This window comes from Ambystoma mexicanum, chromosome 2p (assembly GCF_040938575.1).
Source record: "Ambystoma mexicanum isolate Mex_15411 chromosome 2p, UKY_AmexF1_1, whole genome shotgun sequence".
Lineage (NCBI taxonomy): Eukaryota > Metazoa > Chordata > Amphibia > Caudata > Ambystomatidae > Ambystoma > Ambystoma mexicanum.
In genome coordinates, this window is record NC_090923.1 from 730,447,679 (window position 1) to 730,461,418 (window position 13,740).

Below are 13,740 nucleotides of genomic sequence, written 5' to 3' on the forward strand. Positions count from 1 at the left end.
AACTGTTATTTAAACTTCTATCTTTCAGACCGATCCTAACTGCCAATATACCTGGGGCATAGGCACCAATGGTCTCAGCCTTAAACCCCAAGGAGTTGGGGATCGCTATTGTCAGGCCACCCGAGGGTCTACCCCCAATCGAGTGGACAGCCAGTTGTTCAAAAAAAGTAAACCTATCTAGCATAATACTTTCTATTAGCCAGGTTTCCTGAAAAAGCACCAGATCGTGGCCAAAAAAAATGAAACTACTAGTCTGTGTATCCCTAAAGGAGGTGGGGCCACTTGTGTTCCAACTAATTAGCCTCAACTTCACCTCAACTAAAGCAAGCCAGCACACTCATTCAATATTTGAAAAGCATCTGTTAGAATACCTTGCAGCAGTGACCATATTTTGGAATTATTATTCTTGCTGCCATCTCTAGAAGTCTTCCTCGGTTTACACCATTTTGCACAATAGACTTTTTGGACTCCATATATTCCATTTAGGTGGATGAATTTTCATCGTTATCCTTCCCATTGTTTTTCTCACCCTTGGGGCAGTAATCTGAAGCCTCTAATCCCGAGTTTTTGAGATCAGGCAAGGAGGACAACACTGCATTAGCACCCATCTTGGATTTAAGAACGATTTCTACTATGTGCTTTACTTTATCATAGGGGAAATGTATGCGGTCGATGTTGGTCGATGTCCTGCGTTGAAAACAAATACAAGTCTGGTACTTCTCTAAGTAAGGATGGAATAGTACCATGATTTAGTACCATGGGACCTTCACTCAAGTCCATCTGTCTCAGCCAAACCCTTAGTGCTGCAAAAGGGTTTATGCGACAACTACTTTAGGTCCTCATTAATTTGCCGGTTTACAACGGCAGCCTCTGAGATTACTCCACATGGGTTGGTCTTTTGTTCACTAGTAGTAGATAATGGTTTGTCCGCTTTGCAGACTTCTACTTGAAGTGAATAAATGTATGCTATTTACAGGAAAATACAGTGGTAGTTCGAAAGGGTGATTAGGAGATAGGAGAATGATGCTTCATAGGGGTATGCCTTATAGATCATCAAGATGTCACATTAGAGCTGATTGAAAGCCAAGCAAAATTCCATATTTTTTTTTTTGGCTCTAGTAAATTCAATCTGTTTCAAACCCTGCATCATCAATTCAAGAAAAGATAACTCTCTGCTTTACGTTCTCAGTGATCTTTGCTTCAGGAACCCTTGAGCGGATAGGGTCAATGACTAGATAGAGATTGCCCTATTGAGCTATACTGCGATATTGCTCATACATTTATAGGTTACCCAAAACGCACACCACAATGATGAATCCGGAGAACATGTTTGAATTTTGCTCTGGCACCAAGGAAACGGCTGTGAAAGTAGTGGGGGTTGATCAACACTAGCAGAGCTGTGGTTGTACATAAACAGTGTTGTTCCCTATAGACAAGAAGCAGTGAAGAAAGTAGATGAGGAACAGAACTGAAGGTAATACACACTGACGATGGCAGTGTTGAGTAGGTCTGCCTGCTTGCTAAAGAAGGTGTGGCTGACTGCTACTGGGTCTTTGGAATACTTGGGTTGGATGTGGTGGGGAGCAACCTAGGAGTTACAGGAGATGATGGGAGGTTCCATGACTATTGGAGGTAAGCAAAGTTTATCGTAATGACATGAAGTTAGAAGGGCTGGCTTGGAGCTTTGCACAGTGAGGAAGGCTGCTCTGGGATTACAGAAAAGGAGGCAGCATTATGCCTGTGAGAGGTGCCAATGAGGGAGGACTGGTCAAAGGCTGCCAGAGTTGAGAATGACACTCTGCTGTTGTAAGAGGCAACCCAGTAATGGAGGTGATGAGAGCAGCAGCGAGGTTATAGCAAGAGGAGAGAGCAGCCTTGGAGGGCTAGATGCAGAGAGCACATAGCCCTGTTGATTTTACATGAGGTAGCACCACTGGGTCAAAAGGCTGTGAATTAATTAACTCTGTGGCAAAAGGCAATGTAAACAGCATCCATGGTGGTATAATACAGTGAGTGAGGCAGCCCTGGAGTTAAAATTGGTTAAGAGGCTGACCTTTTAGTAACTTTCACATTGGTTGCCGTTTGTGAGGGAAAATCTCTCAACAAAAGAGTAGGGAGTCAAAATTATTCCGAAGGGAAAAAATAGGTAACATACGTTTTGATCAGTCGCACTTGCAGAGCAGTACCACAAAGAACAGCTCTAACAGTAGTACTGTCCAACCAGAAAATTACATTTTAATTAGCATCAATTACTAGGTGCAAAAAATTATGGATTAAAAAAAAAAACTGTTATAGATTTAAATAACTTTACTCCCCTAATAATTACCCTAATTGGGAATATGAACTACTTTTTTATTCCCAAAAAATAATGTTACTTCCATATTGAAAAAACTAGGGCATATTTTACTCCCATAACAGAAGCTCACCTGGAGCCCTTCCTTGGAGTAATAGTTAATGTATTTTAATGCCAAGGAAGCTAACGCCACAAATAATTCTACTAGCCTCTTGATAACTCAAGATGGGATACAATAGTTTATACAAATATATAATCTATTTAGCACTGAACACACACATGGAAATAATCATTTTATTTGTTAGGATGAAATGCATTTCATCATAAAATCCTCCTCACCATTTAACAAATTAACAACCAGAATGCCACTGAACTCATATCATCCACTGTGGAGTTATTAGACACTACATCCAGAATGCCATTGTAGTTCGTACACTATAGTACAGGAAATCCAAGAGGAATTCATCCCATTGTCCCACGCCTTTATTCGCATGTTCAGTACACCACTCGTGGGAGTAAAATGTGTTGTAGGTACCCCACGGATATAGTAGTTTTCCATCCCCTAATGCTTGGCAGACTCCCATCAAATGAAGCAAGGCTCTGCTATCCTTTATGTATAGAGTGGATGTCTACTGGATCTACGGGATACAGTCATTCTTGGTAATTTGCTAAATCTCATTGAAAGTCTTTGCCTGATGGGGCACATAATAATATTTAGATATGGCTAAATTGACATTTTGTAAACAAATATTTGTATTCAGTTTCTGTATTTTTATAGCTTTGTACACAGAGTTGATCCTAGACATTGGGCCTCATCACGAGTTTGGCGGTAACCCTTAAATGCGGTGGTAACGCAATTACCGCCCCATTTAAGGGGTCCACCAAAACACAGCGCCGAGCATTCCTCATTGGGCCCAATGGGGAATGGGAAATTCCCGAATGGGCCCAAAGGGGAATGGGGACTTACCGGTCCGCCAAACCTGTGATCCGGTGCTACTAGTGCCGGAGGGTTTGGCGGTAGGGCTTATAACCCTGACGGTAATACCGCCGGGGTTAGCGCCCAACTAGTGATGAGGCCCATTGTGTACTATTCTTTGTCTATAACAGAGCTGAGCAGGCCACACAGAATGCCGTCTTTGTTTCTGGTTGGGACCCCTTATGTCCCGCACATGATTTTCTGGGAAACACTGAGGGAGCACATCCTAATGGACAATAAAGTAACAGGGCATAATTTTGTCTTTCAGTGGATGCTGAAATCGTATCGATTGACAATTTCAACAAGTCCCCTCCCAAGAGAGGCCTGGTGGTGGGGATTACCTTCATTAAGGTAAGTGGGCCATCTTCGTATTGTTTGCGGGTGATGGAAAGTTGTGTGGAATGTGTCATTGTATTTAAAGCCCTTGGACCTGTACATCACCACTCAGAAGTTATGTGCCCGAAGGCGATTTGGTTTGCAAAGATGCTATCTAAGTTGAACAATCACTTGCTCACTTATGTCTGCTTAAGACTGTCCTTCACATGTATTTTGATTCGGACCATACACAACGATAATTGTTAGTATAAATGGCACATCTGTGAGTTGTTTTTCTCTATTCCCCTGCTTCAGTTTATTCGTACTGATACCACTTCCATCACGACATTGATCCAGGCCTTTCTTTTAGAGCCCTTTGCTCCAACAAAAGCTTGGTTATATCACATTGTGTAGGCCTATTTAATGTTCTGTGAGGAGCAGCCTGTTCCTCAGGCGAGTGCAGTATTGGTTGACACTGTTCAGCAGCATGGGGTTAGTCTAATGTTGGCAGCTGGATTGGTTGTGGCTTCGCTGGGTGATGTGATGCCATCTAACATGCGATAGGTGAAGTAGTTGTCTTTTCCACATAATGATTCATCCTTCTAAACGTTTGGGTCGGTGTGGTTGTCTCATAAGTGTGTTATCCATTACCTTGGAGCTTATGTGTGTGTGTATCCCCCAAGGACAAACCATTAATTTTCAGAGCCTGCCTTTGTTGTGAAGATTGGCCACAATTGTTCATTTATCTCATATTAAAAACCCTTTACTGTGACCAGTAGTATGCCCGTGTTCTTAGTTCAGTTGAACAGAGATTGACTAGTTACTTTGCAAAAGCACATTTTCTCTTTACTCTCTCCCCCACTGATAAGTGCATTGGGTACAACAGCTCTTTGCATCAATTCGTTCTTTTCCTTCCATCAAAGCGTGGCATTTATAAATTGCCGAAAGCAGCGCATGTCAATATGGCGCTTAAACTACTTTAGCATCGAGTATGTCTGATCTCTCTCTATGCAACTTGGTGAAATTAATTAACTGGCACAACACTTTTCTCCTCATAGCTATATATATATATATATATATATATATATATATATATTAGCACAGTGGATTTCTTGGTATTGTGCTTCACTAATAAGAGAAATGGACATAACCAGGCTTTGCGGGGCTGATGGCTATGAGGCAAAGACTCGCAGCAAAGAGTATCCAGAGCTTGTCATGCCAGTTCAGAAAATAAGAACCCTCTTGATCTTTTCCTTTTTTAAATGATGGAAAGTGAAGCAATTTAAGTAAGTGGGAGTTGCGGGAATGCATGGGGAATATAGTGAGTCACTTTTTCTAATAGAAATGGGCTTTTAACTCTATATATATTTATATATATTGAGACTTATAACTTATAATTGTTCTTTTATAACACACTTAATACCGGGACTGGTTTCTAAGCATGGCACGAGCCTGGGATTCGAACCTGCTGCTAGGCGTTGTCTTGCTTCCAAGACAAACACGTTGCTCCTGAGCTATCCTCTCACCCTCCCAGATGGATAGCGTGTGTGCTGTGTTCAGACCGAGGAGTGCCCATCTTTCTTTTTCCTTTCTTCCTTTTCTTCTTCTCTCCATTTCATACACCTCTTTTCTTTCTCTTACATTTGATATTTGGACTTAGTTTATGATGAACTGTTTAACGTGTTTTGCTTTGGTTGGCTATGCTTGTGGTTAATAGATAAAGAAATGTTTTGTTCTTATTTGTTGCTGTGAAAATAAAAATGTTGAACCACAAAGAGAAGAAAATCATCAGCGTACGCTAGCACAGGTATCTTTATCCCGCCCACTTTCAGGGTAATCCTTGCCCAAGGCAACACCAATGTCTCTAAATACAAATTAAATAAGCAGGGTGCCAACATGTACCCTTGACGTGATCCTGATAACGTATTAATAGCACTCAACATCACCCTCTGATTATTTAACTTCACCTGGATCATATTCCTTGTATGGAGATGAATACACATTTTGAGGAGACCAATGGGTATATCCCAACTGTATAATTTTGCCCATAATAAATTCTGATCCACTGAGGTAAAGGTAGTGGAGAGATCCAGTGAGGCCATATACATTGGTGGAGAGCTTTTGCCCCACACCTTTATCTCTAAACAATGCATAGGAAAGCCATTGCAATCCATCCTTACGTTTCGCTGAAAACCAGTTTGAGCCATATTTAACATCACTTGCCCACTGCTTCATCTTTTCCCGTATTATGGCTGCTAATATCTTATTATCCATGTCGATGAGCGTTATTGGCCTGTAATTATCAAGCGTTAATCTATTACCTTTTCCAGTGTTTTTCCGGGACAAAGGAGTCCGCTGCAGACCAATTATATCCCTGAAAAGGACATATAAGATAGACGTCCACATTTCCGTAGCCTGCTTTAATACTGTATTAGCGCGTTGATTGGGCCCCGTTTTGCCCTAGATCTGATTGCCCCCCTAATAAGGGACACCATATCTTCAAAGTAAATTGTAGGCTCCATGCTATGTCATTTTTGGGTGTGGTCTGGTCAAAATCACACACTCTCCATACAGATCCTGGAAATGTCACACCCACACATCTTCTGGTATGAGATTTATATGGGCAGACTCCCTATTTGCCTCTAGTGCATTGATAGTGGCCCAGAAATTAGCCTCTGACTTTCCTGCCTTAATGGCCAGCATCATTTCCTTTCCCCATCCCGCTGGAGGAGTAGGTGCTGATGGGCCATAGACCAGTTTTGATAGCTTTGTCTCTCCTTTATGTTAGGGTTATGTGAGAAACCAAAGGGTGTCTCACCTGCTAGTCCCTGGGGATGGATCTTATTTTCTCTCTCTCTCACTCTCACTCTCACTCTCACTCTCACTCTCTCTCGTGGCCAGGGCACAGCCATCACCTTTGGATCCAGACCCTGAGGGTGCACCAGTGCGGGAGGATCACCTGGGTGGGGGATCTTCAGGGAGTGGGGGGGGGGGGGTGAGGCAGCCAGTGGTGAGACGCAGTATTCCTCTCTTTCCCGTACCTATAATTCCCTATTTCATAGGATTCTCCAATGTCCTAACTCCCCACACTGCCATTTCCTCACAAACACTGGGCTGAGGGCGACTGAGTAATAATGCTAACTCTTACACATCGCATTGGATATGTACCACTAATCGAGTCAGGCACTTGATTTTAAGTGCATGCATCTGATACTAATCGGGCTCTCCTCACACCGATAAAAGGCGAACGTAGAAACACACTCCGAGCAAGGTGGAACATGAGTAAGAGCAGAACTGCCGGGCAAAGGTAAACCTACTGGAGCAAAGCAACGGACCGAGGGACGAGAACCACAGGTGGAGAATCCCAGTTGTTCCCTGCAGGAAGTTGTTGCCTCCAAAAAGCCGCGAAAGGCACGTGGAGAAGGCCGAAAGCTGCATTGTGTTTCAAGTGCGCCAGTGACCCTCCCGGGTGAACAGCACAGTTGAGGAGACGAGGTCAAGCCTGTGGTACTAACCTTGATTTGAGAATCAAAGCAGCACAGAACAGAAAAGAAACGCACAGAGCCGGTGAGTTGGTAAGAGACGGGGGAGACCGGTGTGTACTAAAGAAAGGTTGAAGTAGCAACATATTTTCGCACAATTGAAGGCTGCAAGCATGTGAATGAGAGGCGAAGAAAGGCAGGCCTGCAAATGAAACTTAAAGTAACGAGAGCTGTAAACTCAGTGATACTGAATAACTGAGTGGTCCGGTGAAAGGAAGTCACCCACTCGAAGGTCTCTGTGAAAGGTTTGTAGTGACAAAGTCAAATGAACTGCGAAAGCGAGGTGAATGAAATTGACACACAGAAAAGGGGAGAGTAAAAAGGTTTAGTTTATTGTTTGCTTGTTAGGTGCTTCTACAGCAAGTGAATTCTGTTTCAAAGTCCCACAGGGCAACAGGGAGGGAACATGTACTTTGTAATTGCAGTACAATTATGCATACACAAAATTCAGTGTGGGATGGGACGGCTGAACCTACTATGCCTTGTGAGTATTCAGAATGTGCAAGTGCAGCAAGGAAGAGAGCATTGGGTTAGGTGCTGTGATGTCCGTGTTCAACGGTGAGACACAGATGAAGTGCAAAGTAAGTCAAGTGCTATGCGGCGGGAGCCGCTTTGGGTGGAAAGTGTGTGTGTCTCCAGTGCAGAGCGTGTGCCGAGGCAAGTGCTGAAGGTAGACTGAAGCTGGGGAGATTGATTGGGGGTGAGTGGTCAGGGGGCCCATGGATGCATAAGGGCCCAAGACGGCAATCACAACAACCGTGGGATTATCAGAGGAGGGAAGAAGGGAAGAAAGAGGAAAAGAGGAAAGTCTTGAGGTGCTTTTGGAACTTAAGAAGGTCCTGCTCAAGATGCAGAGGGAGGTGGGAGGCTGTTCCATAGGAGAGATCCAACTGAGGAAAGTGAGCGACTTTGGCGCATAATACAGTGAACTACCCAGACCAGGAAGCACTGGGGCAAATGATATAGAAGTGTGAGTTTCAAGTTGGAAAGTCGAAGTGGTCCTGCGGTAGTCTAAAGAAAAAGCCATGCACATTCGAAAGTCTTTGACATTAGGTAACAGCACGAGCCCGACCGAGGGAGACCGAAGGTGTAATTAGTTCCGAGGGACAAGGAGAGACGCGAGAACGAGAGAAAAGACCAGACACAAGCAAGTACATCTGTCGAGATGGAGAAAGAATGCAAAAGATGGAAAGGGAATGAGGATAGAACTGATGAGACAGCACTCACACAAAACGAATGGATGGGAGGTCAGATTTTATTGAAACTCGATGGCAAAGGCATTGATGACGCGAAACAAAAAGAGAAAGTAGATGATGTACAGAGAAAGGAGAAGGAAAAAGGATTAAGAGATGAAAGAATAAGGAAAAAAGATAGACAGAGACGAGAACAGTTATAGCCTGAAGATCAAGAAAGGCAACTCGATCGTAAACGGAGAGTAGCCAATGATCAAGACAGACAGGAGCAGCGAAGGATAGAGGAAGAACCAAGGATACAAGAGGAAAGAATAAGGAGACGAAGGGATGGGGAAATCCGAAGGGCAAATGAATGTAGAGACGCAAAGAAAGAGGAAGAAGATGGGGTCGGAGAAGAAGCTAGGAAGCGCAGAGAATTCGATGACGATGTAGAACGTAAGCGAAGACAGAGAGCACGCGATCTCGAATATCTGGAAAGCGAGGTTAAAAAACCTGAGCCAGTAGTAGACTGGGAAGACACTGAAGAATTCTGTCCTGAGTATGATTCAGTACCAGGCACATCTAGGGCTAATATCGAGGATGACTTCAACACCAGAAGCATCAGAGAGACGATTGATAGAATATATGATGAAATGGGGCTAGAGCAAGTACCCCAAGGGGAGGGAGAAGACGAGCGCCTGGAAAGCACTTAGCTTTATGATACTGAGGACGTCTCCCGAAGTAGTGGGAATAGGGAACTGTCCCTAGATAGGTTGGAAATAAGTAGGAACAAGGAGGACGCAATAAGTTGCACGAGTTGGGGGCAGACAATGGGCCTCATTACGAGGTTGGAGGTAGCCATGTCGCTTTTAGCACCATGACTGCCTCCAAACTCATTCCGACTCCGCCCTGGTGAATGGAGCAATTACCGGTCCATTCCAAGGTTGGCAGGACCGGTAATTCACCAGGGCCATTCCCCATTCCCATTTGAGCCCCCATAGGGCTCAATGGGAATGGGGAAGGCGCTAATAATGGTACCGCAAATTGCGGTACCGTTATTGGCTCTAGAGTCCCTTTGCAGGTCCCATCCTTAACGCCTCAAAAAAACAGGCGTTATGGAAGGACCCACAAAGGGAACTCGTCGTAGGGTGGTAAGGGACTACCGACACCGGTGCCCTTACCTGTGCCGGTAATCCCTTACCGCCCACCTCATAATGAGGCCCAATGTCTCACACCGCAAGAGAGGAAGAAAGGAGACGCCAAAAGCGGTTCCCAGAAGAGAAAGGGATATGATGGTTAGATTCTAGTGGGTCTGCACCGAGGGCATCGGAGTCAGCCACACAGTCAGACCGACGCCGCGGTATGGAAAGCGTTAAGATTGCTATATCCAGATACCTCTGACATGGGAGCTATCATGACTCGGAAAATGAAGGAGTCGGAAGACCCCTTGATTTACATTCAGAATTTTCCAAGACGCGTGGGTACTCGAGACTCGGGTAATCTTGCGGGAAATCTATACCTGTGTTCTGCCATACATTGTGCCAAGGGCTGCCATAGCCATTACAGAAACAGCTCAAGAAATTGGTAAGAATCGAGGCCAAACCCGTGGTCGGAAATACAGCTGACCATTGCACATTATTGCAGGCTGCTGCAAAAAAGAAGCTGCATGGAAGGGTGAAAAGGCAAAATTAGGGCAGAAGAAATTGTCAAAATATGCCCTTGAAGGAGCAATGATAACTAGCACAGACGGATCAAACATGCAACAAGCCAATAATCCACAGCTGAATAATCGGGGCAATACTGGGTTTTACCCCAGGGGAAGAGGATTTAGAGGGAGAGGATGGCACAGTAATCGGGGAGGTTTTCAGAGTAATCAAGGAGGTTTTCAAAATATGCAAAATGGCAACCGAGATATGTCAAATGGGCAAATGATCAGACCACTGCCATTATGTTGGTTGTGTGGGATGACAGGATATCTGGCACGCTCATGCAGAAGTCAAGGCATGATGCAAAACGGCCAAGGAACAGGAGAAGGTTTGGTGAATCCACCTGTGGGAAAATGGAGTTGCACAGAATCACAGTGCAACAGCAAATGCCAGGAGCAGAGCAAATCTCGCAACCTCCGGATTAGATGACTTTTCCACAAGGACAGTATCAACAGTCACCTATGCAACTGTCACAAACAGTAAGTGCAGGACAGGCTGCGAACCCTGGAATGAGGAGTAGCACTGGTGATTGGGGGAAGTCCATTCGCACAAGGTGGGGCAAAATTATATATGGACTAGGACAGCTCACTGGGAACCCTGATGTGTTCTATCCTATCATTGACACCAGACCCTCACCAGGAACCAAGGGTGGATGTCGTTGTAGGGGATAAAGAATATTCCTTCCTAGTTGACACAGGTGCAACACGTTCGTGTATACGTGAAGGCAAATTTTCCTTGTCCGACGATGCTATAAATACTTGTTTCACAGGAGCTACAAGTCGTGTTCCTTTTGCAAACATACTTACCGTCTCTATAGGAGAATGTGATATGAATGTACCTTTGTTCTATTCGCGACAAACCTCAGTAAACATTTTGGGTAGAGATCTAATGACAAAGTTAAATATGGCAATCTCGTTCACAGAGGAGGGCATAGTATGTTCAACTCCAGGAATGCACTATTTAAACGTATGCGAAATAATTGGAGCATACGCAGGACACACAGCTATGAGGGCTATACCATTAGAGCCAGAAATATTCGCGTATGGAATACGTGTGCTAATGGCTTTCTCAGCAAGGCCTGGCAGCCCTGCCGAGAAAGCCATGAGGACCCCAGATTAATTTCTATTTAGGCCAAGAATACCTATGCACGAGGAGAAGGGACAAGTATTTCCCTTGGTGATGCACACAGCTGCAATACAAGGGGAAAATGGCTTTGATTGATAGTTGTAATGAATGATGAAGGCCGCCAATGGTGCACAGTAATCGCCATTGAAGAAGGATACAGATTGACCAACGTCGCTGATGACGATCTGTTTGATGAGCAAGCAGACAAGGAAGAAACAGCAGTTGAGGTAAACCTCACTTTTTGGGTGCAAATTATCAAAAGGGAAGTGCCTCAGATAATGATGTTGGCACAGAACAGTCCTGAATATTTCGAAGAAGGCATGGTCCAGGTCAGGTGTCTGTCTCAGTGTGGACCACAGGCCCCTATGATGTAGGCTTACTGAAAGGGGTCGGAGACGTGAACATTAAACTGAAGCCAGGAGCAATTCTTCCAAAAGCACAACAATATCCCATGTCTAGGGAGGCCGATGAAGGAATTTTGAAGACAATTTTGGCTATGATGGAGCAGGGCATCTTAGTGATGTCAGAGTCATCATGCAATACTGCAGTTTACCCTAAAGGGAGGGTCTTGGAGGGTAATTCAAGATCTGAGGCCGATAAATAATATTGTTGAAGCCGAGTTCCCTTCTGAGTTGCAGGGTGAAGAAGAAAATTGCTTTCATAAGCCACAACATAGTCTGTTGACTTTGAACTTTGGACTGAGGCACACTCAGGCCTTGACTAGAAAAGAATATGCCAAATTTTGATCGGGGACACATAAATTGGAAGAAAATGCAATACCCATACTCTTTTGACACAGAGACTTTGTTCGGAATCACTTATGGTGTCCCACAGTAGCGACGTCACCAAAGATGTGGTGACCTATTTCGATCTAGTGCTGAGATCGTATCCGTGGTGGGGAGGCTCACCAGTATCACTGACTTTCTTTAAGATCCTGAAAACAAAAAGACTATAAGGAGGCTGCTTACTGTAATTGCTGAGCAATTCCTCCTACTTGCAGAATACAGCGAGGAAAAACCAAATGTCCCAAGTGGAGGAAGAAGCGAATAGGCTTATTAATGTACTGTTCTTTCGCCTAATTGAAGACTGTCCAGATCTTGTCGGAAGAACTACAGGCTTCTTGACATTTCTTCGGGATCCAGCAAACACAGAACGTCTAAGCATAATCCTAAACGGTATTGTAATCCAAGTTGCTCTTCACGCACACCGAAATTGCAGAAACTGTTCAGAGAGTGGAAGCCAACAGTCCCAAACTTCAGCAAGACAGGACAAATGTCCCTGTCACCAGAAGACAGCAGGTTGGCGAGTAATGTCTTCTTTCGCCTAATCCACGACTTTCCAGAGCTTATGGGGAGACCTGTAGATGTTGACGTTTTCACATTCATCAGACATCCAGTTAATTCTACACAGATGAGCATGCTCTTGCATGGTATCATGATGCAAGTGGAACTTTCTAACCATCAACAGAACTATCTGAGAAGATTTTAAACTTTCCGCCGAGGGACAGATCGAGAGAGCAGTGCCAGAGATTTCATTTCTTATTTTTATATTGACAAAGACACAACATGTCTTCGGGAATGAAGCAGATCAGAGGCGTAGATTGGGAACTTATATATTTTGAACATGCACAGTAAAGAGACATTCTGAATTATTGCTTGATTTTCAACACTTCCCATAGCCTAGCAAGAGAACTGTATCCAGAAATAATAGACAATTCATTGTTCAGACAAAGGGGGACCATTGTTTAGTACCTGCAACTCACAAACAGAATCCAGAGATAACATTGGTTAGAAGTTGTATTAAAAGTTAGCATCTCTTCAACGGATGATCGATGGGGATCCAGAGCAGCAATCTCGTCCTCCCGCAGGAGGAAACATGTCTGTACTTTTCTGGGAGTAAATGCTGCCGATTGACCTACAGGAGTATAATGTATTTATGTATTATATTCATCATTGGTTTACTGTCACGGACGATCAGAACTGCATTTTATATTGGTGTACAAAGCGTCCCAATCCCAGTGCACCCTCCTAATGGTGCACACATGAAGCCCACAAAGGCATCCAGACCTTACATAGTCATTCCAGTCCCCAGAAGATATCATAATGGAGGGAGTGAACTTGAGATGGATGTGATTAGCAATGACATGCACACAATTGTAACAAATCAAAAAGCCGGAGACAGGGTCGGCAGAGTGTGAATGTAGAAAGGTTACTGACAACCACACGCATGCAAACATTGAATGCACACACATCAGGCCTAGTGTCAACAACTGCAGAACCACAATCCAAATCATGGGAGAAGAAAAGACTGCCTACTATGAGAAGTTCCACTACAAGTGAAGTGAAAAGACAAATGGGAAAGGCTGAACTCCTGAAGAGACAAGAGGAGTCGGAGAATACACCACCAGAGACAACACTAGAAAGGGACAAGTACAAGTTCTACAATACAGCCATATACTGGACCAATGTCAGAGTGGATATGGGCATTTTATAACCAGAAGAAAAAAGATACAAGAGGACAAGGAAAGAACGTCCAGACTTTTGTCTACGCAAATGGCACAGATGAGCCGGCCTTCACCATGGTCCAGGATACCTGAGAATCCTCCAGAAAG

At 44.1% G+C, this 13,740-nt stretch overlaps 1 protein-coding gene across 1 annotated transcript in view; it reads left to right on the top strand.

Moving 5' to 3' along the window:
- The window catches only part of KPTN (kaptin, actin binding protein), a 424,265-nt gene that overhangs the window by 39,051 nt on the left and 371,474 nt on the right, over nucleotides 1-13,740 (top strand). Inside the window, exon 2 of the mRNA XM_069644343.1 lies at nucleotides 3,538-3,620. Within this exon, the coding sequence (XP_069500444.1) occupies nucleotides 3,538-3,620 (83 nt within the window). The remainder of the gene's footprint in view (nucleotides 1-3,537; nucleotides 3,621-13,740) is intronic.